This window comes from Thunnus maccoyii, chromosome 1 (genome assembly GCF_910596095.1).
Source record: "Thunnus maccoyii chromosome 1, fThuMac1.1, whole genome shotgun sequence".
Lineage (NCBI taxonomy): Eukaryota > Metazoa > Chordata > Actinopteri > Scombriformes > Scombridae > Thunnus > Thunnus maccoyii.
In genome coordinates, this window is record NC_056533.1 from 30,641,857 (window position 1) to 30,666,493 (window position 24,637).

The 24,637-nt window shown below is 38.0% G+C and overlaps 1 protein-coding gene across 2 annotated transcripts in view; it reads left to right on the forward strand.

Annotated features, from left to right (window-relative positions):
• Window positions 1-24,637, forward strand: part of itga11a (integrin, alpha 11a) — a 71,973-nt gene that overhangs the window by 34,889 nt on the left and 12,447 nt on the right. For both annotated transcript variants that reach the window (XM_042422024.1, XM_042421947.1), the window contains 16 exons: window positions 2,587-2,699; window positions 3,205-3,296; window positions 3,581-3,695; window positions 3,839-3,966; window positions 4,193-4,341; window positions 4,444-4,588; window positions 5,165-5,330; window positions 6,059-6,129; window positions 8,234-8,378; window positions 9,309-9,457; window positions 15,183-15,326; window positions 19,647-19,850; window positions 20,744-20,874; window positions 21,679-21,845; window positions 23,773-23,912; window positions 24,410-24,520. In XM_042422024.1, the coding sequence (XP_042277958.1) occupies window positions 2,587-2,699; window positions 3,205-3,296; window positions 3,581-3,695; window positions 3,839-3,966; window positions 4,193-4,341; window positions 4,444-4,588; window positions 5,165-5,330; window positions 6,059-6,129; window positions 8,234-8,378; window positions 9,309-9,457; window positions 15,183-15,326; window positions 19,647-19,850; window positions 20,744-20,874; window positions 21,679-21,845; window positions 23,773-23,912; window positions 24,410-24,520 (2,170 nt within the window). The remainder of the gene's footprint in view (window positions 1-2,586; window positions 2,700-3,204; window positions 3,297-3,580; window positions 3,696-3,838; window positions 3,967-4,192; window positions 4,342-4,443; window positions 4,589-5,164; window positions 5,331-6,058; window positions 6,130-8,233; window positions 8,379-9,308; window positions 9,458-15,182; window positions 15,327-19,646; window positions 19,851-20,743; window positions 20,875-21,678; window positions 21,846-23,772; window positions 23,913-24,409; window positions 24,521-24,637) is intronic.

Genomic DNA, 24,637 nt, shown 5'->3' on the forward strand with positions numbered 1-24,637 from the left:
ACGATAATAGTCCATTATTGACTATGGATGTTACTATGACTACTATAACTATGACAAAGTAATCAAATATGTTGTGAAACAATCATGGAAATAATTTAACTTCTGAGGAAGCAGCATAATTATACACACATCACATATAGGTGCAAAGCTATTGAAACAGTTGACCTGATTCGAAATAAAACTGTGGTTTGGATCAGTGTTCAGGCATGACTTTTTTCATCATTAATTTCACTGCTACCATCAGTAATAAGTACCTTGATGTGTCAGAGACAAAAACGTAAGTAACAATGTCTGTGTCAAACCATTATGATTGGATCACCGTTCTTCCCTAGTTTAGGATTTCAACTTGTTCTTTTTAAAACATCAGATAGTATCTTCTATCTATCTTTTTCTCTTCATTTGTGTAATTTAAATGAAACTCGTTTACTTTAAATTGATTTGAACATACTCTAATACATGTGTATTGTATTGTATTTCTTCCATTTGAAAGTGCCTCATTGAGCTGAGGGCAATCTGTCTGTGTCAAGTTATCAGTTGAGATATGTGAAATCCTGAGGCGATTGGACATTTAACCTTGTGACTCCAGTACAGTGTCAAGATGTAGAAATGCTGAACCATTTCATGTAAAGATTTCACGTGATAAACAGACACACATCACAAGATATAGGATGAAACCCTAAAGGTCTTTTATGACTGAAACTACGGAAATTGTCAGTGATAAATAAAACAGCTTTAATCCCATTTGAGAACACAAAGAGCTCTTATCTCTGAAATACATTTGAATTATAGCTCCCTTTAAGGCCTTTATCCCTCCATCACTCCAGAAGTAAACACTCCAGACTTTTTTTAGATTCTCTTTCACATCAAGTCGTCTAAAACCTTTTAGTGACATTTATAAGACCACAATGACCCCACACAGGAAACCCACCGAGAAGCCAAGTGCAGGACCGACTCCTCATAGAGACTACATCATGTGAAAAGAATGTCCAGTACTGATCGCGGCTCTTTGAGGAAATCTGAATACAATCCTATGGGGGTCTATGACCAAAAGATTCCTTCTGTTTCATTTTATGGATCTGACAGCTTATATAACATTAGTTATCACCCCTAAAGACCCCACTGAGCATTGCAACACGGATAGTTTGGGCCAGAGGTTAGAGCAAGGAACACAAGTCTGTTTTAATCTTGATGGTAAAAGTGATTAAGTAACACATCCCCCTCTTGAACAATCACTGTGAAGGTGCCTTCGTTTAAGGCATTAAACCCAGTAAACAATCATATACAATTATTCTAAGTTTTTAATGATTTACATTAATTGACTATGGTTGGTGCTGTGCCAAATGAATAAAATTCATTTATATTAGATCAGGGATGATCGTATAAACATTTGCTTTCAGCAGTGCTGGCCTATGTTCATAGTATCATAGTATAATAAGCATTTACACATTAACTAAGTGGTTCTAATTGCCTAACATTAACCATACCATAATAATACATTAGTACCTGTGGGAATATTATAGAAATAAGCAGTTGGCCCAAATTGGCACATTAGTAGTGAAAATTATTCAGATATGTATTATACAGTATGGTCTATTAGATATATGTGCCCCGATATTTTGTTAAACTATAGATTCACAATTTTTCAAGGCTGCCCTAAAACAATCGTCAGGTGCTCAAATGAACGCTGAAGCAGGTTCTGCTCGCTGTAATCATTCCTCTTGTTCATGCTGACCATTAGAAGATCCCTTCATAATGCACTTTCAATGTAAGCAATGGGGGACAAAATTCACAGCCTTTCTTGCTTGCAAAAATGTATTCAAAAGTTTATTTGAAGCTAATATGAAGCTTCAGGCATCCAAATTAGTCAAATCAAGTCAATATTTTTCAAAGTTACAGCCTTTTAAGTTACTATCCTTCCATTGCAGCTCAACAGGGAAACACTCTCAATTTATTTTAAACATTGTCCTTTTATTTGACCTACTCAGATGGCTGAAGCATCATATTATTGTGAGATGAACTTTTAAATACATTTTTGCTCAAAACAAGAAGTGTGGATTTTGTCCCTCATTACTTAGATGGAAAGCATATTTGGAGGGGATCCTCTAATAGTCAGTATGAACAGGAGGAACGATTATAGCAAGCAAAACGTGTTTCATTGTTCATATGGGCCCCTGACTATTGTTTTAAAACAGACTTCAAATATTGTGAACTTTAACCTTTAATACAAAATAGTTTTAACATTTGAACATGTCTTAATGAGATGACTCACAGGTGGTTGCCGGTTACTCTGGGTATACTGGGTGTGAATGAGTGGAACTGTTTATGGAAGTGAGGCCAAGGGCTGCTGGGCATGATTTAACATGCTTAGTTAACTTCGCTGGATAAATAAATGGTTAAAAATCTTCCAGGTGAATGTGTAGCTAGTGCATGTGTTTTATGAGGGTCACTGATGTTAATAGTCACAGTCATATTCCCTCAGAGAATTAGACACCAGACAAAGACTTATTCTTAAATGGAACAAAAGTTATTGTCAATCTTGCTATATTGCTCTGTTGATTCTGACTTTTGGATATTGTGTTTTTACAGGTTATTAGTGGGGGCCCCATATGAAATGAATGGTCCTTACCAGACCGGGGATATATATAAATGTTCACTGAGCAAACGAACCAATGGAAACGGTTGCTCCAAGCTTAACCTAGGTATAGTATCACACAACACCGTTCAATATTTACTGCAAAATCACAACATAGACTACACAACAGCATCTGGATAAAATGAGTATGCATGTGTTGGTGTTTATATGTCTGCATGCTTTTCTGCATGTGTCTCAGTAAGCATCATGGTGGCATGTGTGAGACAGAAGTGGGTACCATACCAATCATTCCAAATTTTACTACTTTTCTTAATGGTAGATATACATTTCCACATGTGTGTTGTACCACACACCTCACCGCATGCTTCTTCATACCGGTCACACATGTGTTGTGCTGGTTAGTTGGGCACATGACGTTTTATCAAGTAAACGTTTCGATCTGAGGATGTAGACGCTGCTTTGGCTGGCCAGACAGCAATAATAAACCACCAAGTCCCAGATGGTGGAAGTTCTGTTTGGTCTCCGAAGGATAGAGCACACGTATTTATGTATATATGAGTATATATGAACAACATCCGAGATCACCTCAGTGATATTCATTTTCCCTCAAGGAAGGATATCCCTGACCAACGTATCAGAGCGGAAGGACAAGATGAGGCTGGGAATGACGCTCACATCTAACCCTAAAGACAACAGCTTTGTGGTGAGAACAGTTTAAAACTCAATGGATTTATCATCTTGAGATATAATAAACGGTAATAGTCTGTTCCTGCAGAAGTTGTTGAGTAAGAACACATTCAATAAAATAGCAATGGTCGTAACGGAAAAAAAGACAAACCCACAAGATTGTTTTTTGATTACACGGTTGTCATAATGCAGCTTTCCCTGTGGAAGTCTCTGAGAGCATGAACCCAACTTTTTTGAATTCACAGTAATATACTGAGGTCGATAATCTTGCTTGTATAAATGCTTTCTTTTATATTTTAGGCCTGTGGGCCACTATGGTCCTATGAGTGTGGCAGCTCTTACTACAGCACTGGCATATGCTCCAGGGTGAATGCAAGCTTCAAGTTCTCCAGAACGATTGCGCCTGCGTTTCAAAGTAAGCTTAAATATGTATTCCCTGTTTGAGAAGAAAAAACATGGAGCATTCTTAGTCACAACAGGGGATTATTTGCTCATTTATAATCATCTGTTTTCTCCATTTTCTGTCATGATCCCTTCTCATCTCTGAATGTTTTTCAGGATGTGAGACCTACATGGACATAGTGATTGTTCTGGATGGCTCAAACTCCATTTACCCTTGGTATGAAGTGCAGGCTTTTCTCATTAACATTCTTCAGAAGTTCTACATTGGACCAGGTCAAATACAGGTGTGTAAAATAAGTCACATTTGGGAATGTTCCTTCTGAATACTAGTGTTAACTTCCTGTTTTTTTTACCTCAGCAAATTCTTTTGCAGGTCCATCATACCTCTGATGCACTGTGCTTGTGAAAGTTTGTTTTTATGGTCTACTGGGCTTTGACTCTTTCATGTATAATCATCACTTAAGTGGCTGTATTAATTGTGACAGGTCATTGTCACTGTGCTTCTGTCAGGTTGGAGTTGTTCAGTATGGTGAGAAGGTAGTCCATGAGTTCAAACTCAGCGACTACAAGTCAGTTGAGGAAGTGGTGAAGAGAGCACGCAGTATCAACCAACGTGGCGGGGAAGAGACCAACACAGCTCTTGGTATAAACACAGCACGGTACGATATCTCCAGCCAAATATCTGCACATGAGCACCACAACTCCACTGCTCCTCTTTTCTGTAATTTAGTTTCCTGAACATATGATACATGTTGTCACAGCTCACAAGCTTTCAAACAAGGAGGCCGGCGCGGCGCCAAGAAGGTGATGATAGTGATAACTGACGGAGAGTCACATGACAGTCCAGATCTCCAGCAAGCCATTGAGGACAGTGAGAAGGATGGCATCACTCGTTATGCCATTGCTGTGAGTCTGCTAGATCTATTATTCACCTAGGTTAGGGCTAACACTTTATATTTTTATGCGTTCTAACTTAGTTTGCAGATGGCTACTAAATTTCCAGTGCAACATTAAAACACCATAAACATTAATGAGGTGACCTCATGGAGTTCAGATGAAGCAAGTCTCTCAACAGCTAAGTTAAGAATGGAGCCAAAAATACTCAGAGCCCTCTGAGAACTCCAAACATAAGCTCAGTGGAAGTGCAGTTAAAGGTGTAAATGGTCTCCTCCAGACTACATGATTCTTTGGTTTGTGCCACTGCTGGTGTTAGCTAATGGCACACTTGAATCTATCCAGTGCCTTTGGCTGGCTATGGCTATATCTGAGCAAAAGCTCTGAGGTCATTTGGTTGCAAACCAGCTGAAATTGGTGACAGCACTGGCATTGGTGTAGAAAACCGAAAACCTCTGAAATGTTGTCAAAGAGTGCTAGTGTTACCTGCTACAGGGCTATTAATATGTCAGAGTTGATCAATGAAATCGGTCCTTCCTCATGCACTTCACACAGGCACTGACAGATTGTTTAATCTTATCTTCACAGGTCCTTGGCTACTACAACCGTAGAGGAATCAACCCCGAAGCCTTCCTCAATGAAATCAAGTACATTGCCAGCGACCCGGATGACAAACACTTCTTTAATGTGACAGATGAGTCAGCGCTGAAGGATATCGTGGATGCACTTGGAGAACGCATCTTCAGTTTGGAAGGTTTTGCAAGGAATTTACTTTACTGAAGCAACTTAGTAATGCTACACTACTGCTACTACTGCTGCTGCACATTTACATGAAAATCTTCTTATTCTATTTTTGATCATTTTCATATTTTAACTTTAACCAAATGACTTTCCATGGAATGTAACAAACTTGGATAAGCCTTGATTATCTCAAAAATGCACGGTGGTCATTAGCACTGAAATAATTAGCTGATTAATGGATCACACACAAACTGTATCTAATGTACTGTTAAGTTATTTATAAAGCAACAATGTCAAACGTTAGCTGCCCCCGCTGGTCTCAAATGTGAGGATTTGCTGCTTTTCTCTGTTCCATATCTTTTAAATTGAATACATTTGGGTTTGGGACTTTTGGTTTGATAAAATAAGATATTTACGTCACCGTGGGCTCTTGGAAATTCTACTGGGCATTTTTCTAACCCTTTTCTGATGTTTTACACATGAAACGGTTAATCCAATTGAGCAAGTAATAGATCATGACAGTGATCATTACTTGCAGCCCTGGTGGCCACACTGCAACTGGCCAAAAAACTAAGCATTAAAAGTAGTACCTAAAATATGTCTTAAATCTTTTAAATATGAAACATCCAAATTGTGACTCCAGTGTCGTGGCTCTCATTAGATTATAATTGTGGTTTGGAGATTAAGTTTCTCTGCTGCCGCAGTGGTTCAAAACTCTTATAGACTGACTTGTTTACACAGGAACCAGTAAGAATGGGACAGCGTTTGGCCTCCAGATGTCTCAGGCTGGATTTTCTGCACACAACGTCGAGGTGAACCTTACTTTTGTTACCACGTTATCTCATACCATCTGTCAACATGTAGAACAACACACATTGTCTCAATTTCTGGCTCATCATAACTCCTCCCTACAACCTGCCATTTATCACTTTCCAGTCCCCCCTGAGGTGCCTGCTGTGTGGCCCCAGAGGTTTAGGTCATCCTGATTTAGGAGCCCCTGACAGAGGAGACAGGCCTTTTTCCACTTCAACCATGCAGTGATGGGAAATAGGACACCACTTGTTCCCCAGAGAAACATATTAGTGAGAAGTCGAGACAGATTGAGACAGTTCTGTTGCAGTATGGGGCGTTTTTTCCTTTTACTTCCAAGAGGTTTATGATTGTATCTGAGAGCGGATAGTTGCAGGTGTGTTGGCTTTGAGGGTGACACAGCTGGAGGAGGGAGATAAGGCACATCTCTACTGTACCTGCTATTCATAACAATTAATCGATTTTCATTCCTCTCTTTCTGGCTCCATCCAGACATTTTGCTTAGGCAACTGCTTTGATTTTCCAGTCCCCCCTTCACAGTGTGATTTGTCAAGGGAGAAATAAATATATCCCATTTATGATGAAAAATAAATATGCAGCAGAATTTGCAGCTGGGTGGCAGGAATGGCTGGAAATTCTGTCCACAAAGCAAGATTCCAGAGATGCTCAACAACACCAACCTGGGTGTTGAGAGTAGGATAACTTATTGGAAAGAATGTCAAGCCTTTAAAGGAGAAAAACAGTCCTGAGGGCCCAGATGGTTTTGCTGAATGTGATATGTGCCAACTCTGAAGGGTGCTTATGTCATATACTATCCAGACGTTTCAAGCATCGGCATACATAACAATTTCTCCGTCTGTTTGTTTAGCTCACTGTGGCTAAACAATGCTGAAAAAGTATTTCTCTTAAAAAAAAGCTTTGTGTTTGTTAAATTGTACAGCTTATAGCCTATTTGCAAAAACAATTCCTTTATTTACCATAATGCAGAATATACTTGTTTGTGGACCTAGTATACATAAAGTGTACAGTATGTTTATGTAGAATAACCACCCTGGCCTCCTCCAGTACGACATAGAGTTTACTTCCAAACCAAAGCAAGGCACATAGTAGCATAGCATGTCTGTATGTGCTTCTGCAGTAGAAATAGGTCACTGGTTGAGCTGTTTTGGGGTTTCATTCATTTGCTATGGAGACCATTTTGACCAAAACAGATAACCACATAGGCACAATGCTGCTGTCAGAGAGTGACGTAGTGCAAGCTTGGTGAGCACACAATTCCATCTTTGAGGAAGGAATCGCAAGCCTTCCAGCATATGCTCAAACAGTGGAAAATGTGTTGTCGGCATATTGTGTACGGCAAAAGAAGAAAAAACTTAGCTCATTAAGTAGAGGGACCCTATAATTATAGTGTCAAAGATACAAAGTATGGTGAACCATGGAAGACAGAAAATACCTCCCCTCTCCCCCCTTGTGTCTGCAGCTAATCGCACTTGCTGGTTTGTTTCCTTTGTTGACTGACAAATCATAAATACACAGTGATCAAGGTTTAGCAGTGATTTAACAATGAACTTCAAGGCAGATTTTAGTGCACACTATGGTTTGTGTTGGAATTGTGAAAATGTTCTAGTGTATCTTTTGTGACTGTTGATGAAGTAGCTGCCTAATTCATCATGAATACAGTCCAGCCAGTGGTTTTTAAAACCTAACTTTATAAAAAAAAAAAATGTCTTAAATATGGATGGATGGATTTAAACTTCTACTCACTTATTGGTTTGTGGTAAGAGCGTAACAAGGGCAATCAATTTCTAAATACCTGAACATGTTCATACCATAGCAACATCTGCATGAAAGTGATCGGATATGGTTAATTCAATCCAAAAATGTAGTTTATCACTGGTACCAGGATTAGGTTTTACCACAAATTGAGTAACACTATTATTAATCTGACTGAAACTACAGTAAAATGAGCCAAACACACACATACTGTTCTCCAAAATGATACGTTCCATGTTTGTATCGTCATCATTATGCAGTACAACCAGGTCATTCTCTATTACTCTGCTGTGTACATGAATGAAAATTGACTTTACTGCACTTCGCCTACAGGATGGGATTCTGGTAGGTGCTGTTGGGGCTTACGACTGGAATGGGGCAGTGCTGAAGGAAACACGCCAGGGGAAGGTGGTGCCTCCCAAGTCTTCCTACATAATGGAGTTCCCTGAGGAGCTCAAAAACCATGGTGCCTACTTGGGTGAGTATAGAGAGTTACAGAGATATTCTTTTGATGGAGTGGAAAAATCAGGACTAGATTTTGATTGATGTGGTTAAAAAGAGAGAAGAAATTTACTGAAAGTGCTGAGTGTTTTGCCTGAAAACCTTTTTAGGATTTTCTCCTGTTAACAGCCTTTAATTTCTACCTACATCCTCTTTTTTCTTGGAGGCATGTATGGCTGTCCTGATACAAGATCTGTGGTTTAGGACCAACTGTCCTAGCTAGAGCCCATCTCTATAAAGTGCTTCACTGCTTCAGTGCTTCCCATCATATCCAGCACCATCTCACTTCACCACCACAGACCTCTGCTTTTACCATCAGTGGTTTGTCTCTGAGCTTATCCACCAGGCTGCCAATGACGTTCTAGACTCAATAGTAATATGAGGTGGAAGCATAATTTTGGACACGCAGAGAGAAAGTTAAAGCTGGGGGAAAAAAGGGGGTATGAGGATGAGAGATGAAGGTGGAAAAGTACATGGAGAGTGAGTGGAACTTTTAGTGGGAAGACGAAATAGAAGAAATAGAAGAAGAAATCTGAGAAATCTGAGAAACCAGAACATCCTGCTCTGGGTAACTGAATGCAGCTCATTGAGTTTTAACTCCTCAAATTGCAACGTTTTACAGTTTTTCCTTTAGTCATTCAGATCACCACTATGAAATTCAAACTAAAGGTCAAACTCATCACTCTAAACACACACCAACAATGGAACAAAGAGTATTGCCAGGGGGTTTTATTACAATTTAACTACCAATCAAACAATTCACTTAATCTACAGACCAATAGCCCATAAAATAAAGGATTACAAACATCACAAGTAATATCCTATGTGGGTTGCTCTTTAAATCTAGTTTAGAGGGTTATTGTCTGTGAATAGAGGCAGAATTCATGTCTGTGTTTTTTATGACCAGGTTACACTGTGACGTCTGTGGTGTCAGCCAGAAATGGTCGTCTACTTGTAGCAGGAGCTCCACGCTTTAACCACACTGGGAAAGTCATCATCTTCACTCTGAAGAACTCGGGCAACCTCACCATCCTGCACTCCCTCAAAGGCCAGCAGGTAACAACCAACAGTTTACTTACTTGTGGAAAAGCTTACCAGCTACAGTAAAGGGTTATTACACACTGATACAGTCCTCATCTTAGCTTTGAAATAATACAGCAATACAACAAGGAATATCATAAAACATTGTTATATAACCGATGAAAAAAAGATAAATTGACAGCATTCATTATTTATGCTATAAATTTAGCTGCATCTTGCAGATTTTTCTGATGATTTTTGCTTTTGGAAAAAACAGGACAGTCTCATTAAAAACTTGTGCTGTCTAGCTGTAGCTTTCAGCACATTAGCCCCTTGCATTGTAGCCTACCACAGTGTCTTTTTTGATACTACCAGCAGGGGGTGCTGAAATGAGACCTTTCTAAATTTGCATATAGCTGCTTTAAATTTACCATTCCTATAAAATGAATGGTAAAATCAACTTCCAGTAAGTAGCTAAATAGAAATTCAACACTTCAACACTTACTTTTTCAATCAAGGGGCATCATATATAATGTGCATAAAAAACCAGGCTATTACAACTGTGCCAGTACACTTTCAGCAAATTTTGGGATAAATCTCTTCTCTCTCTATCTATCTCTCTGTCTGTCACATTTTGTTACCCAGGATTTCCCGTATATTTAACTTTAGAGGGTATGAGAATTATTCCAATTATTTTCTTTATACTTTATTTTTATAAAGAAGCATAGAAATACAACAAAACATAATGGAACAAATGGTTGGTCACAGAATTCTGTCCAAAGACCCAAAATGGTGGAAGTTGACTGTACTGAGCACATATTCAACCAGTCTTCCTCCAAAATCACAAGTCCAGATTTTTTCTCACATTTTAAAACCTTATTTGTTGAGTGTTTCTTAGTGGATTGAATACTTGAGTTTATGTTGCAACAAGTTCCCTATTGTCCTTATTTCTATACATGTCAATAAATATGTCAATTAAGTTGGTATCACATTTCTCCGTAGGTTTTATCTCATCATTAAAATAAGCCCTGGTTTGTAAATACCTAAAAAAATCTAATTTTTCTAAACTATATATATCCGAGATTTTCTGAAAAGCTATCCAATTCTCCCTTTGGTGAAAGAGTAAGAAGTGATGCCAATTCTATACCAATGCTTAAAGTTTCCGTCAATGCTGGCTTGAAGTCCGGGTCAAAAGCGACCCACCTCATCAGTCTAGACCGTCTTTCAAGTAGTGGTGATTTACATTCCCTAAATCAGGTATTCGCTAACTTTAGGTATTTGAATCCCGAGGTACTTAATATCTGATGATTCTATTTGAGTTCAAATCTATTTAGAATGTTTTTCTGATGAGTATAGTTATAACTTAGAATTTGTGATTTTTGTACATTTAATTTATATCCAGAATAAGTTCCAAAATCTTTTAGTGAGGACATCAGTCTGGGAATGCTAACCTCAGGTACTGTAACAAACAGCGACATGTCGTCAGCATATAGACGGATTTTGTGCTCTAAACCTCTAACCATTATTTCTTTCATCACCTAGTCATCCCTAAATGACTGTGCTAATGGTTCGATAAATAAAGCAAAAAGGGCGGGGCTGAGAGGGCATCCTTGGCGGCAGTCTCTGTCCAAGTTAATAAGCTGAAAGAGGTGTCCGTTGATCTTTATTCTGACAGTATAGAGTTTTGATGCATCTAATAAAATCATTTTGAAAGGCAAATCTTCTTAGCATACTATTGTATTGTATTGTTGTATGCATAATATTGATGCATACAACTCACAGTCTATGTTCAGTACAGAAATTGGTCTAAATGCACTACACTCTTTTCTGTCCGTCCCCTCTTTAGGAATAACCGAAATGGTTCACCTTCTTTAAGTGTATGATCAAAGCAATCAAAAAGTATGGGCACTATTTGATCCTTAAAGGCCTTATACCACTCGGATGGAAAGCCGTCCATTCTTGCCGTTGGATATCCTCTAGCTTATGACACACTTTTTTAGTTTTAGGGTCCCAATTTTGTATATGGTACTCTTTGTCTGTTGCTTCCTTAAACTCCATGCCAGAAGCTTCAGGGCCCTTGAGCCATTAGTTTATTTATTTCCTTTTTGATGTGGTTTATTTGATTTAATATATGTGGTTCCTGCCTTTCAATGTCTTCCCTCTCTAAAACTTTCAAATTTTCTTGTAAATCAGACAGCTTTTTATATCTTTCCTTTTTCTATGTGGTGTGAGGACTATGCACCTTCCTCTGATCACTGATTTTGCAGTTTTCCATAAGACACTTGGTGATACTTCTCCATTCTTGTTGTTATCCATATAATCTTTGAATTCCTTCTGCACGTATTCCTTGCAGGTACTATCATTCAATATACTGTATTAAGTTGCCAGAGTGTGCTTTTCTTTTTACTGTCTAGATGCAGAGTTACATAAACTGTTCAGTGGTATCTCTGGCCCTTATCCTGCAATCTTAGAGTCTGTGCCTGTCTAAATAGTCAATTCTTGAATGAACATCTTGACTTGGTGAATAGAATGTAAATTGTTTTTCTGTTGGGTGGAAATCCCTCCATGCATCGATCATTTCCAACTCCATCATAATTTTTTAGTTATCCTGGCATAAGGAGCAATCCTCCTTAATGTATTAGAGGAGTCAAGTTTGGGTTGTATCTGGATATTCCATTCTTCTCCACATATTAAAACTCCAGAGGCTTCAGAAGCAATCAATTCAAAAATTTCCCTAATACAAGAATTGTCCCGGCCTGGTGGTATATACACATTAACTAGTGTGACTTCTTTCTGATCAAGATATCCCTTAACAAATACATAATGACCCTCTCTATTTGATTAGTATTGCTACCCCTCTCTTTCCCCTCCTCTTATAGGATGAATAAAATTAACCCTTTTTAAACCCTAGTTTTTTAAACTTTTCATGTTTTGTGCAGTTAAGATGGGTCTCCTGACAAAGCATTACATGCAGTTTCCCCCTTTTCATCTTTGCAATAACCTTACCTCTCTTAATTGGATTGTGTAAGCCATTTACATTAAGGGTAATCACTCTATATTCCTGACATTGGATTTGATCCCACAATTAACATGAGTATGTAAGTTACATGTTATTGGTGACCAAACTTGAACTATTCTTGAACTATAAGACAAACACAAATCGTTACAAGATAAACCAAACCAGCAAGTTAAAAAAAAACTCAGGTAGACCTCGATTTTGAAGTAGTAAACCACTTTTTAATGCGGGCTGAGTAGTCTAGTTAACCACCAGAGACCCCCTTCAGTGCAACCTATAATACCCCCACTTCAACTATATTCTCTCTATAGACTAAGGGCGATCCTTTACAGGTATTTCCAGCTGGCTGTATTCACTGGTCACTGCCAGGTGAACCTCAGCAGGCTTCTTCCAATCAACCAAGAAACCCCTCTTCTTCAAGTCCTTTGCTGCATTCCTGTGGGTTATCGGCCCACTGTCAAAAAAATAAAATGTATTCCTTTTTCCCAAAAAATTCCACTAATCTGTGCATATGCCTTCCTTTTTGCTAGCATTTCTGCAGTGTAGTCATGATTGAAGAAGGCAATTAAATACCAGAGACACAATATTTTTCCTGCAGTCCAACTGCATTTAATAAATCACTAAAACGTATGCATACGGGCTCCCCGAGCTCTGCAGCAAGAGGAGCTCCTTGAACAGCTCACACAAACACTTTATTCTTTCAGCCTCCAACCGATACAACCATCAACACAAGCACCTTGTGTGTATTCATACCTCTCTGTTTGCAGACGCCTGTTCCCTGTAAAATAATCAATAACAATTCCATATACGGTGTCATGCCTGTCTTATACAACTTCTAGTTTTTGCATTTAGTTCCCTTTTCCAAGTATCACTCCTTAGAGTCGGTGTCACTGTGTATCATGCAGTTCAGATAACCTTTTCTATATCTTCTTTCCTAACAAACTAGACATTAATTTGCCTACACAATCAATGTGCGAGACATCTTGGCGAGATATCTTACTTAAAAACAGAACAGTGTGATTATCATGTTCTTTAAAGACAAAATTGATCAGTTGAGCACACTTCTACACTGGATTAATGATCATTATTATATTAATATAATAATATATTATTATTATAGAGTATTTTCTCCAACAGTACACTTCTAATATCATTTTTTTCCTCCACATTGTTTTCCTTAGTTCCCTCTGGGATGTCATAAATGCAGATGTGGTTACGCCTCAAGCATGCTTCCAGGTCTGTTAGCTTCATCTGTAGACTTTCCTAAGCTTGTAGTGACTGACTCATCGCCTCATTGAAGTCCGCGGTCCGCTCTTTAATGTCGGCTATTTGCCCCTCAGCCTCACCCACTCTATCAGTTGTAGTTTTAAGATCAGTTACCACTTCGTCTAGCTTCTGTTGAATTTCCTCTCTTATGTCAGCTAACTCCTTTTTCAAATCATCTCTAATTCTGTCTCGGTAATTGCCCAGTTCAGACTTCATCTCCATGGCCATCATCTTCGTGTCTGCGTGGATGATGGTGATGCTACCTTCCATGTCCACCGCTGCTAGCCCTGTATTCTGCCCGTACCAGTTACACACTCCATGTTTCTAAGTCATGGCCTCCTCAGTCGCTATTTTATCACTCTTCTCCGCTCTCCCGGACTGCTTTCTCTTTCCCTTCTTGTATTTTTCCCCTTTCAGTATTAATTAAGGTAAAGTTTAAAGGTTACTTCTATTTAAATTGGGAAATAAAATCCAACCGACCGGGAGGGATTGTTGATGCGTTCGTCTCTCCACCAGAAGTCTGAGAATTATTCCAATTCATGAACATATAAAATAAGACAAAATGGTCGGAAAAATTATCATGACATGAAGTATTTTTCAGTGGAAAAGACCAATAGCCAAAAGGATTTTCATTTTGAAATTTAAGCTCAATAAAATGACTGTTCCACTGCTATAGCCCAAATGACATAAACATAACACACTGCACACACAGCGTGAATTGACAAAAGGACTGATTCAGTGTGTGTAATCACTATTACTGTTAATGTTTGATTTGGTGATAAATTTATAAGTATTATTGTTGGTGTTATATAACTCCAACAGTAGGTCTGTAAATATACATTACATCATCTGCAAGGATTTCATCTCACAATATGAGTCTAAATTTAAAAGCGATCATCATTTCAAGGGCATGTGGCCTTGTGTGTTAATGACCACTACATTCATACCTGGCAACTCTTCACAGGCTGCGAGCCTGAAGTGATCCTGCAGCAGTTTACATTGTACCTTGTCAGCAACAGCTCATCCAAAAAAGCAGATGTTTTTTTGCAGAAACCTTTCGTGATCTCTCAAGTTATAAGAAAAGAGCTTTTTTATGGGCACATGTTTCTAATCGGAAAACCAATAGATGATGTTCCATCCAGTGACAACCTCACTTTGTAAAGCTCCCACAGTCTGAGCATCTACTACCGTTTCAGCACTCTGACCACTTGCATTGACACGACACAGGCCCACATTTGTTTACAATATTCAAAGTTCAAAAGCCACTCCAGACCATCAGTAAGTCATCAAACCCAAACAACATGTGGTTCAACAAACAGTGGGGCAGAAATCAAGAATATCAGGGAATATAGTAAACTTATAGGTGACATTTGTCATGAAATGCACTAAGTAACTTTTTCAACAATGTTAAATGTTGAGGATTAAAATACATAATTGTTAAAAATCTTGAGCATGACATGCATATACATCTTTTTTTAGATTGGCTCCTATTACGGCAGTGAGATTGCACCTCTGGATATTGATGGAGACGGTGTGACTGACAACCTTTTGGTGGCAGCGCCAATGTTCTTCAATGGAGGCTTGGAGAAGGGAAAGGTCTACATCTACAGAGTGACAGAGCTGGTGGGTATATATTCTATAGCCTTTAACAAATATGCAAAGGCAGGCCACATACTGTACAGGTATTAATCAGCTTTGGACCAAGCAAATCTTTTTAGTGAATTGGGTCAACACCTGTTCAAACTCCAGACAATCGCAGTAATTTCTAACACACCTCAGCAGAAGTGTCCGGTAACATACACAGAACCAGACTCTGTCGCATTCCAGCTCCACAGTTAACACACTGACATGCTGCAGGCAGACATTTGACACATGACCTTGTCCAGATCAAATGTGGAGATCAAAACTTTGCCATGCCAGTGTGCAGACTTTAAGATGTGTAGCATGAACTCAACAGGAAAGTATTCTGCCCCTTCTAAACCCTTTTCCAGCAAGTCATTTGGAGGCGAGAACTTTCTTTAATAGAAGGAAATTTCCCACTGTTCCAGGTCTGTCTTGCTCATTGGAATAATAAATGTCTTCAGCTGTTTTAAAGCCATTGATCAGGAATGGAGAAGGTATTTAAATATCTGGTGTGGCCCAAACCACATCGCAGGTGGCAGGCCAAGCTTACCAGTCAAAAACAAATAGAAAGAATTCAGTCTGTGAATGTCATCATCAGGACAACAATGCCAAATGTGCAGAGCTATTAATATTTATAATGTGGTTGATTCAGGTTGCTGTAAATGCTGCACAGTAATACTGTTCTGGAAAACGGGTTCAAAAATGTGTCTCTGTGGTTACAGTGAATATTATAAATCCAGAATGTGACTTTGCTAAGCTGACCACCAAAAAATTGCACAAATGCACTTCCACTGGCACTGTTCACATGTGGTACTATGAATTTTTTAGCCATGCAAGTGGAGTGGCTCAAGGAATGGCAATGTCATTCAGTTGGTCAGTCCAAAGGTCACCCTAGACTGAAATTTTTCAACAACTACTGGATTGTTTGCCATGAAATTTTGCACAGACATACATGGTTCCCAGAGAATGAATAAGAATGACTTTGGTGATCCACTGACTTTTCCTCTAGTGCCACCATGAGTTAACAGTTTTGTTTTTGAGTGAATTATCTCTACAGCTCTCAGTTCATTAAGGAAATATCAACTGGAAAATATTTACTGATGTTAGTGAATCATTTTTGGCAATTAGACTCCATTGATGTGAAGCATCTTCATAAATCATAGGCCCTAATGAAGGTAGGAGAAAGGACAGGATAGAGTCTAGACACTGGTGGTGGTGGAGTGGAGCCAGCAGGTGGTTGATGGAAATCAGACTTGCAGCGATATTTAAAGTACAGCATTTAGGGACTAATTGGTTTCAGGAATGCAGAAAGAGAGATCATTGGTCAAGTATGGTGATGTTGGAATTGTGAATGAAGGAATTTTGACAGCATGGGAAAGCAGAAGTGAAAGAGATAAAGTGAACAGGAGGGAAAAAAAGACATTCATGCATAGAGGAAGACATCTTCTTTCTTGAACTTTCGCCAAAGCTTCATATGGATTGCCATGAAATTTGGTACGGGCATTCATGCTACCCACAGGATGAATTTTAAAAACCTTGGTGAGCTCCTGATGTTTCATCTAGCGCCATCACTAAGTCAAATTTTCTCTTTGTTTAATGCTATGATTAATGACCAAATACCTGCAAAGCTAATGACATTCCAGTCAACCTCAGCTATACTTTATGTTCTGTGCAAATGTTAGTTTGCTAACACGCTAAACTAAGATGATGAACTTGCTAAACACTGGCATGCTAACATTATCATTGTTAGTATGCTAATGTGAGCACCTCTGTGCCTAAGTACAGACTCACAGAGCATGACTATAGACTCTTGATTATCTACCATAGATATTTTTCCTGTTTCTTATTTATTTTTATCACTATATTAGAAGCATCTTTTACCTTATCAGGAATGTATGAATGGTATAGGTGATATGCTGTCAGAATAAATGATGAAGATGATTGTAAGTATAATATAAGTAAATATTATCAATGACTGGATCATCATAAGCTGATACTATTTTTCCTTTGCACTGAGGCCTCTGACTAAAACTTAACAAGCTGCAAGTCCAAATCTAAATAAAGTTAGCTAAGATCTGGTGGCTAGTCAAAAATAAAATTCCATTCAGTGTCTAACACATATAGAAATTGCACTTTAAGCTTTCTCCTGAGACTACAGGCTGGCTGTGACCCTTCATGGCCTCTGCACAAACCATATGTTTCAAATTTAAACACCACTGAATATATTTTTCCCCATTTCTCCATCAATCTCCCTCCTTGTCACACACACACACATCAGGTAGCTGAGAAGTAAAAACTACCTTCCTAAATCAACTCTCTTCCCATTTATTCAACTGAAAAAACAGGTGATCTCATGTTTCGTCTGCTGACTCTAAATTATATTATGAGCTGAAATGCCAAGTGGAGCAATGATATGCATGACCACTGATCGACTCAGGTATTTGGCTCCAATTTGTCCAAATGCTTTCTTTGAAATTTTTTCCAGTCGGCTAGTTGCTTTCAAAGACATGGATATTTTCCATCTGACACTTGCTAAGAATAGAACTTCAAATAAATATACTACAGCTATACTGCATTCTTTAGTTCTTTTATGATCCTGAGGTAAAATTCCTCATTTTTTTGTTGACAGATGCTTAAGATACTTGAGTTCAAATGGTCAGAATTAAAGGCTTATGTGGAAAACACAAAGGCTGATCCAAATTTGATCTTTTGTTTGATTAAAGGAAAGATTAAAAAAAAGACTTATTTGTTACTTTTTTACTTTTTCCCCTGTATAAATCACAGCATGATTAGTTGACTGAAGATGGTTTTGAGATAATCGAAACAACAAATGGACCTGGATGGAGGGCTTATAGATAAGACAACAATCTCTTCCTTGATCTCGTTAAGATGGCAGATCATTTTAAGAACAGATCAGCCCTTTGACTGGAAAACTGAGCCATGCCAGAGGGCACGTATTGGCTTACCACTGCAGATAGGACACAGGGCTTTCTTTGACCAACAGATATGTGTTATTTTGAAAAATGTGCTTTTGGCATATTCTTGTTTCCAATAGAGCTTCTGTCCTACACAGCTTGTGTTGTGTTTGTGATTGTATTCATATTATACAAACAACATGTACATACTGTATAGGCTTTCTGTATGTTATCTACGCATATACATGTCACGTTTTGTTTGAAGTATGAGGGTGTCTGCATGCTGCATGTGATTTTCTAGGCATTATGGTTATTTTTAATCTTTGACTCTTAAAGGGATACTTTAAAGTTGCGATGAGTAATATTGATGCATGAACACAAACCCGGGTGGAGAGTCTGATGGCCAATCTGGCAGAGGTAAATGTAAGCACTGCAACATGGATGCAAGATGGTAAAACAAAAATGTAAATGTAATCTGTTTTGATGTAGTCACCTGGTGGGGCAGAGTTTGAAAGTTGAATGAAAATTATTTTTTTTTACTAATAAGGGTTAATTTTGGCCAAAATATAATATAATAACAATATAATTTAGCATTCAACTTGACACACAACTTTACAGGTTTCTACCCAAGATGCATACTATTATGTTGTTGTTGTTTTTTTTACTATGGGATATGGGAAATGACCAGGCTTTGAAGTGACAAGTTAAAAATAGAACTTAATCAGATTGTTCAAATGAATCACAAGACAGTTGTTGTTGTCAAAGTTTTGCTGAAAATCTGTTGAAAAACCAGATTTAAGGCTCCTACTGTATTTCCTTAACTCCACCGAAAAGCTTTTCTAGCAGAGTAGTGTGAGTACAATGTCATGCTAAACTATAGGTACTGTATATAAGCCAAAACAATAGGATCCAGGTTGTAACATGCCAGAATTTTAAACTTATAGTCCTCATGTCACTCATACATACACATACAGTAGGGAGGTCTGGGAGGAGAATCTAGTTTTTGAAATACATTAAAGTTTTTTTCCATCTTGTGTTGTGGACTTACAATGTTTTTGTTCACTGACTATTTGTTGCTGCTCAGTTTTTTGGGATGAGCAGCCAAATCTCCAGCGCTGGGACTCCCCACTCAACCTAATATGTATTCATCAACATCACTACCAACAAATTCTTGTGTCAGAACATCTAGACAAGCCCCTATGGAGGGATTTCCTTCAGATATTTATGAAGTAGGAACCAAAGAGAAAAACAAACACTATATATATTTTTTGATAGCAGCAAAGCTTAAAGGCCATGTGCGCCATCATATTTGTATAAAATTGTTCATAAACATGCATTAATAAGTCAAGTCCAAAAGGATAAATTCATGAATAAGATGATGATTAAGTTTTCCTGTTTCTTTCAGAATCGTTTCATCCTTGAGGGCGCGTTGGAGATCCATAACGGTGGCCAGAACGCTCGCTTTGGTTCATCCCTTGCTCCTGTTCCTGATTTAAATGGTGATGGATTCAATGACTTGGTGGTGGGAGCGCCACTGGAAGACGACCACAAAGGGGCCATTTATGTTTTCTTCAGTCAGCACAACAGAATACTGCGCAAATACAAACAGGTAGGCTATATGCAAAAAGTAAAGTTAAAGGACCATGCCGATGTTGCTATGTTTTTGTCTTCTGACTGCAATTTTTTAAAGTGTACTTACAGTAACATTAATTCTAACTATTTTCCAAAGCATTCCATATGTTTTCATAATCATTTTCACTATCCATGTAGCCATTGGTTTCAGTTCATTTCAGTATTTTAAACAAAAAATCAACTTACAGAGGCTTGAAAAGTGATTGAGATAGGCATTCTGTCACAGTGAAGCATCTCTACTTCATAGTTAAAGGCTAATGCAGCCATATTTTGTCTTCAGGGTTTGATATTCCTACAGCATGCGCTAGTTTGAAATTTCAGTCTCTGACCTCAAATCTTAGATATTTCCCACAGACAGTTCAGCATACCATCGCGGAGCACAGTCTGCATTTTTAACACCATTATCATGTAGACAAAACAAGACTTTAACAACCAAGAACACTGACAGCATTTTCTTAGAGCTGAAATACCTTTACTGAGCAAGTTTCAAGTTTCATTCCACCATTAACAGAGAGCAAAGGCTGCATTAATCAATCTTAAACCATAAGCCATGGTATACTTTATAAAATAGTCGCCAGTTATAGAAATAGTAATGGTGTAGTGGTAATAATAGTGAGATGAGCTCATCACTGAAAGAACACCCGTATATTTTAGTAAATGCTGTGTGTTGGAGAAATTTCTTGGCAAACATCTTGGTTGTAAATTTACCAATATGGTTCTAAATGCACATACTGTATTTCCAAAGATTGCTTTAACTGTACGTTTTAATTGCATAGACGACAGCTCTAATAATGTAAAATTGTAAGATTTGTTGTAGTCTGCATGTACCTTCAGTCTGCACTTACATTTCCTCCTCTGTCTGTGTTTCAGAGGATAGCAGCAGCAGACTTGGCCCCTGGCCTGCAGTACTTTGGCCGAAGTATCCATGGCGTGATGGACATGAACGATGATGGCTTAGTAGATCTGGCAGTAGGTTCTCTTGGTGCTGCTGTTCTCCTCTGGTTAGTATTTCACTTAGTAAATAATACTGTTGTCAAAAGTATAAAAGGCTGTTTTTGCAGTTATTTCTGTAACCACACAGGTTCAGCTCTGGGCCGCTGTGTGCATTTGTTTTATTGGTTACTATAAATACATCCCTCTTATTCCTGTGGTGATTAGTTCTCTGGTATATTATAAAGCAAAATGAAGGTTTTGCTTCTTAGTCTGCACTGAAAACCATTCACAAATCACAATACAGTTTTGAGGAGACAGAAATTGTAACCGACTGAAGTATATCTTTAACTCAAACACAGACAATATTCAATTGTACACATGTGTAAAATGTTCTTTTTACATTGTACACCACATAATTGCTTGTGGTTTATATTGTACATAATATATCTCACTCACTCTATTGTATATGCTGTTTAGTCTATTCTTATTTATCTACTTATATCTATAGTCACTTGCTACTGTTGCACTCTGATGGTAAATTGCATTTCCTTGTACTTATTGTGTGCAATGGCAATAAAGTTTAGTCTAATCTAATTTCTTATCATGGATAATCTTCAGACATAGATTTTTTTTTAACTTTGTCTTGCATGTTTTACAGTGGACACGGATTATTATTTGAAAATCTTAGTATAAATCAATTGTTAGGTTTAGATTGACTTTAAGGTGGTAAAATTACAGTTTGTGTCAAATGAAAGTTATATAAACAAAATAATAATTTTTATGTGTCACCTGAGAAAGATACCATTTTTAGAAATATTAAGTTTTGAGGGTTGCGAGTTGGGTTCATCTTTAACATCTTTATGCCCTCACAGGTCACAGAGTGTTGTCCGGATATATACCACTGTGAGATTTGAGCCCAGTAAGATCAACATCTTTGTGAAGGACTGTCAGAGAGGTGGCAAAGACGTGACCTGTATGTCAGCCATCGTATGTTTCAACATTACTGCCAGGACAGCCATTCCTCCCACACAGGAAATTGGTAAGCCAGCAAAAATAATCCACTGCTGTGGAAGCATCCCAGAAGTTTCCTGATTCCTCCCCTTGTCTGTGGCTGATGTTTGGCATCTTTCCAAGATTAATAAAACCCTATTTCATCTTTAGTAAAGCGGACCTTTTTACTTACTCCACAAATTATATAATCTATAAATAGAACAAGATGTCATGACATAATTCAGTGTTTTCATCTGGGATCGAACAAAAGCTTCCATTAAGATATAAACAAAAAAACAACTTTTGCTGAAAATCACATTTAGTTTCTGAAACAAAAACTGTTCTGTTGTTAAACCTTCAACAGGTCATTTTTACTGATACCTTAAAAATTTATAATTTGGACCTGTACTTGCAATATAGTTCAGCTGTTGTTTGAACTTTGGTACATGACGGGAAGAAACATGGCTGTTTTTTTAGTGAGAAAAGTTATTCGGCCGTCTGAATGTATATCCTTCATGTCCTGGCTCAAACTGACTTTTCAGCATGCGGCTTCCCGTAAAAGCTGTGATGGCTCCCTCCATTCAGAGTGGCGCCAAAGCAAAATGTTTCTTTACTAGCAATAAGAGATTCTGATCTCACTGCAGTTTCTCTGCCAAAGATAATGTTGCTGCCTCCAAAACTGGTATATCTGAACCACTCTGGTGCTATCAAATGTTCCTTTTATTATGTGAATGCTAGTTGGAATGTATCTACAAGTTTATCTCTGTTTTGTTCAGTTTCCAAAAGATAATAGTTTCTAAATAATTGATGGTGGTGACAGCTTATAAACGACTCAATCCTGCAGAGGGGTGTTGTGCCACCGATAGTAGCCCACCTGCACACATGCACAGGGTTTCTCCACTCATAATTTGTTTTAAGAGACATGATGGCAGGGTCCAGTTTCACTGTGAATAGGGGGTGAGGTAGCAGAGGTGCACGGGAGCATGTTCTTAGTTAACCTCTTGACCCTCTGACATCTTTATCAAATCTATCAGATGTGCCAAAACAGAGTAGAGGAAGAACAGAGGGAGTTATCTTGTCTTCCATGGTTGCATAGAGTGGAACACGTTTATTTCATTTTCCTCTTATTGTCGTGTCTGGCTAGTAATGCATGACAGATGTACTGGTGTTTGTGAGTTCACTGTGGTCTGTTGCATAAAAGGGAACTGTTTTTTCTGTTCCAGTGAAGTTATACTTATTTATGCAAATGTCTGTTTAGACTATTTGAGAATGGTGTTTAAACAAAAAGATTCAACCAACTGCTAATAGATGTCCCCCACAGGTATATAAGTGTAAAAAAAGGATGAGAAATGCTACTGTGGAGCCCAACAGTGAAACTATAAAAGTTAGAACTTCCATTGAATGAACAGTCACCTGGTAACTATAAATAAACAGCTTCTTTTATCCAAAAAAGGAAAAAACTGTTTGTGCAACATTTGTGATTGATAACTGTAATTGGTGAGAAATGGAAAACAGCTTCCTATTTGGTACCCATTATCTTCCCAGATCTTTTTGCATACGGCATTAAGATTACTGTCGCTCTCAAATTCTCTAGCTGACCCCAAAACTGTATGCACATGTTCAGTCTCAGTAGATTTTTCCTCATGCCATGAAAACACGAGGCAGTAAATGGAAAGCCTCTAAAACAATGTGGCTTGGAAATGACTCAGATGTGAAGCCAGAGGGTTTGGACTTCTTGTATATGTTGGTCACACATTCATCATATGTTAAGAGTCAAGCAAATATTGCATTGCACCGCTACAGTGATGTCATTTACCGTAGGCTGCCGCTGCCATTTGTCAATTAGTCTGCGCTAACATAAGTATAAGAATACAAGCCCATCTATCTTAGGAACATTTTAACACAATCTTTTTATGGATCTTTTATGGTTTCACATAGGAATGTAATTTTTTAACTCTCTTCTTATGACCCATTAGGGATCAAATATAATGTCTCCATTGCGGAGCGACGTTTCAATCCTCGGGCCATATTGGACAACCCCAACAAGCTGCAGCCTCAAAACCTGACGGTTCTTCCTGGAGAAGAAACCTGCGAACACATCTACTTCCACGTCATGGTGAGGCAACAATTAATTTAATTTATTTATTTATTTAATTGTTTATTTGTAAATGTATTCGTCATTCAAGCTTCCCAGAGTTTTGAATATCATTAAATAGGTAGAATGGCTGAAAGAGTTTTCATTATGCTGAGTTTCTGTGGAAACCTTTAGTGTCATGTGAAGGTTAAAATGCTGTTTTAGATGCTTTTCTTATCTGACAAGAATATTATTCTGGCAGAATCACTGAATAATGTTTTGTTTGGGAAGCAAAAAGAGTCCAATGTTAAGATGTTTTTCAGCAGAAAATACTTCAATTAGCTACCTCATTACAAAACCAACACACACTGTATTTTAAAATGAGATTATAATCTTATAATCATATATTTAGAGCATTTCTGTTTTATGTACTCTTATATAAACTTTTTGAAAGTGAAACATAATTTGGGGGTCATAGATAAAGTGCCATGATAGAGTAAATCTACAGACTGATCTTTGAATTTAATGCTTTATATTAGGAGACCACAGACTATGCGAGGCCCATAGTGTTTGCTGCACAAGTCGGGCTGCAGGATCCAGATCAGGGACCAGTTCTAGATGAAAGCTGGCCAACTGTTGTAAGGACCGAGGTGAGAGTCAACCGACGGCTTATTGTGTCATCCTCACTCCCAAGTTATTGAAATGCACCTAAAATGCAATACATACAGTATGGAAAGGAAGGTTTGAGTAGTTTCTTTCACTTATAA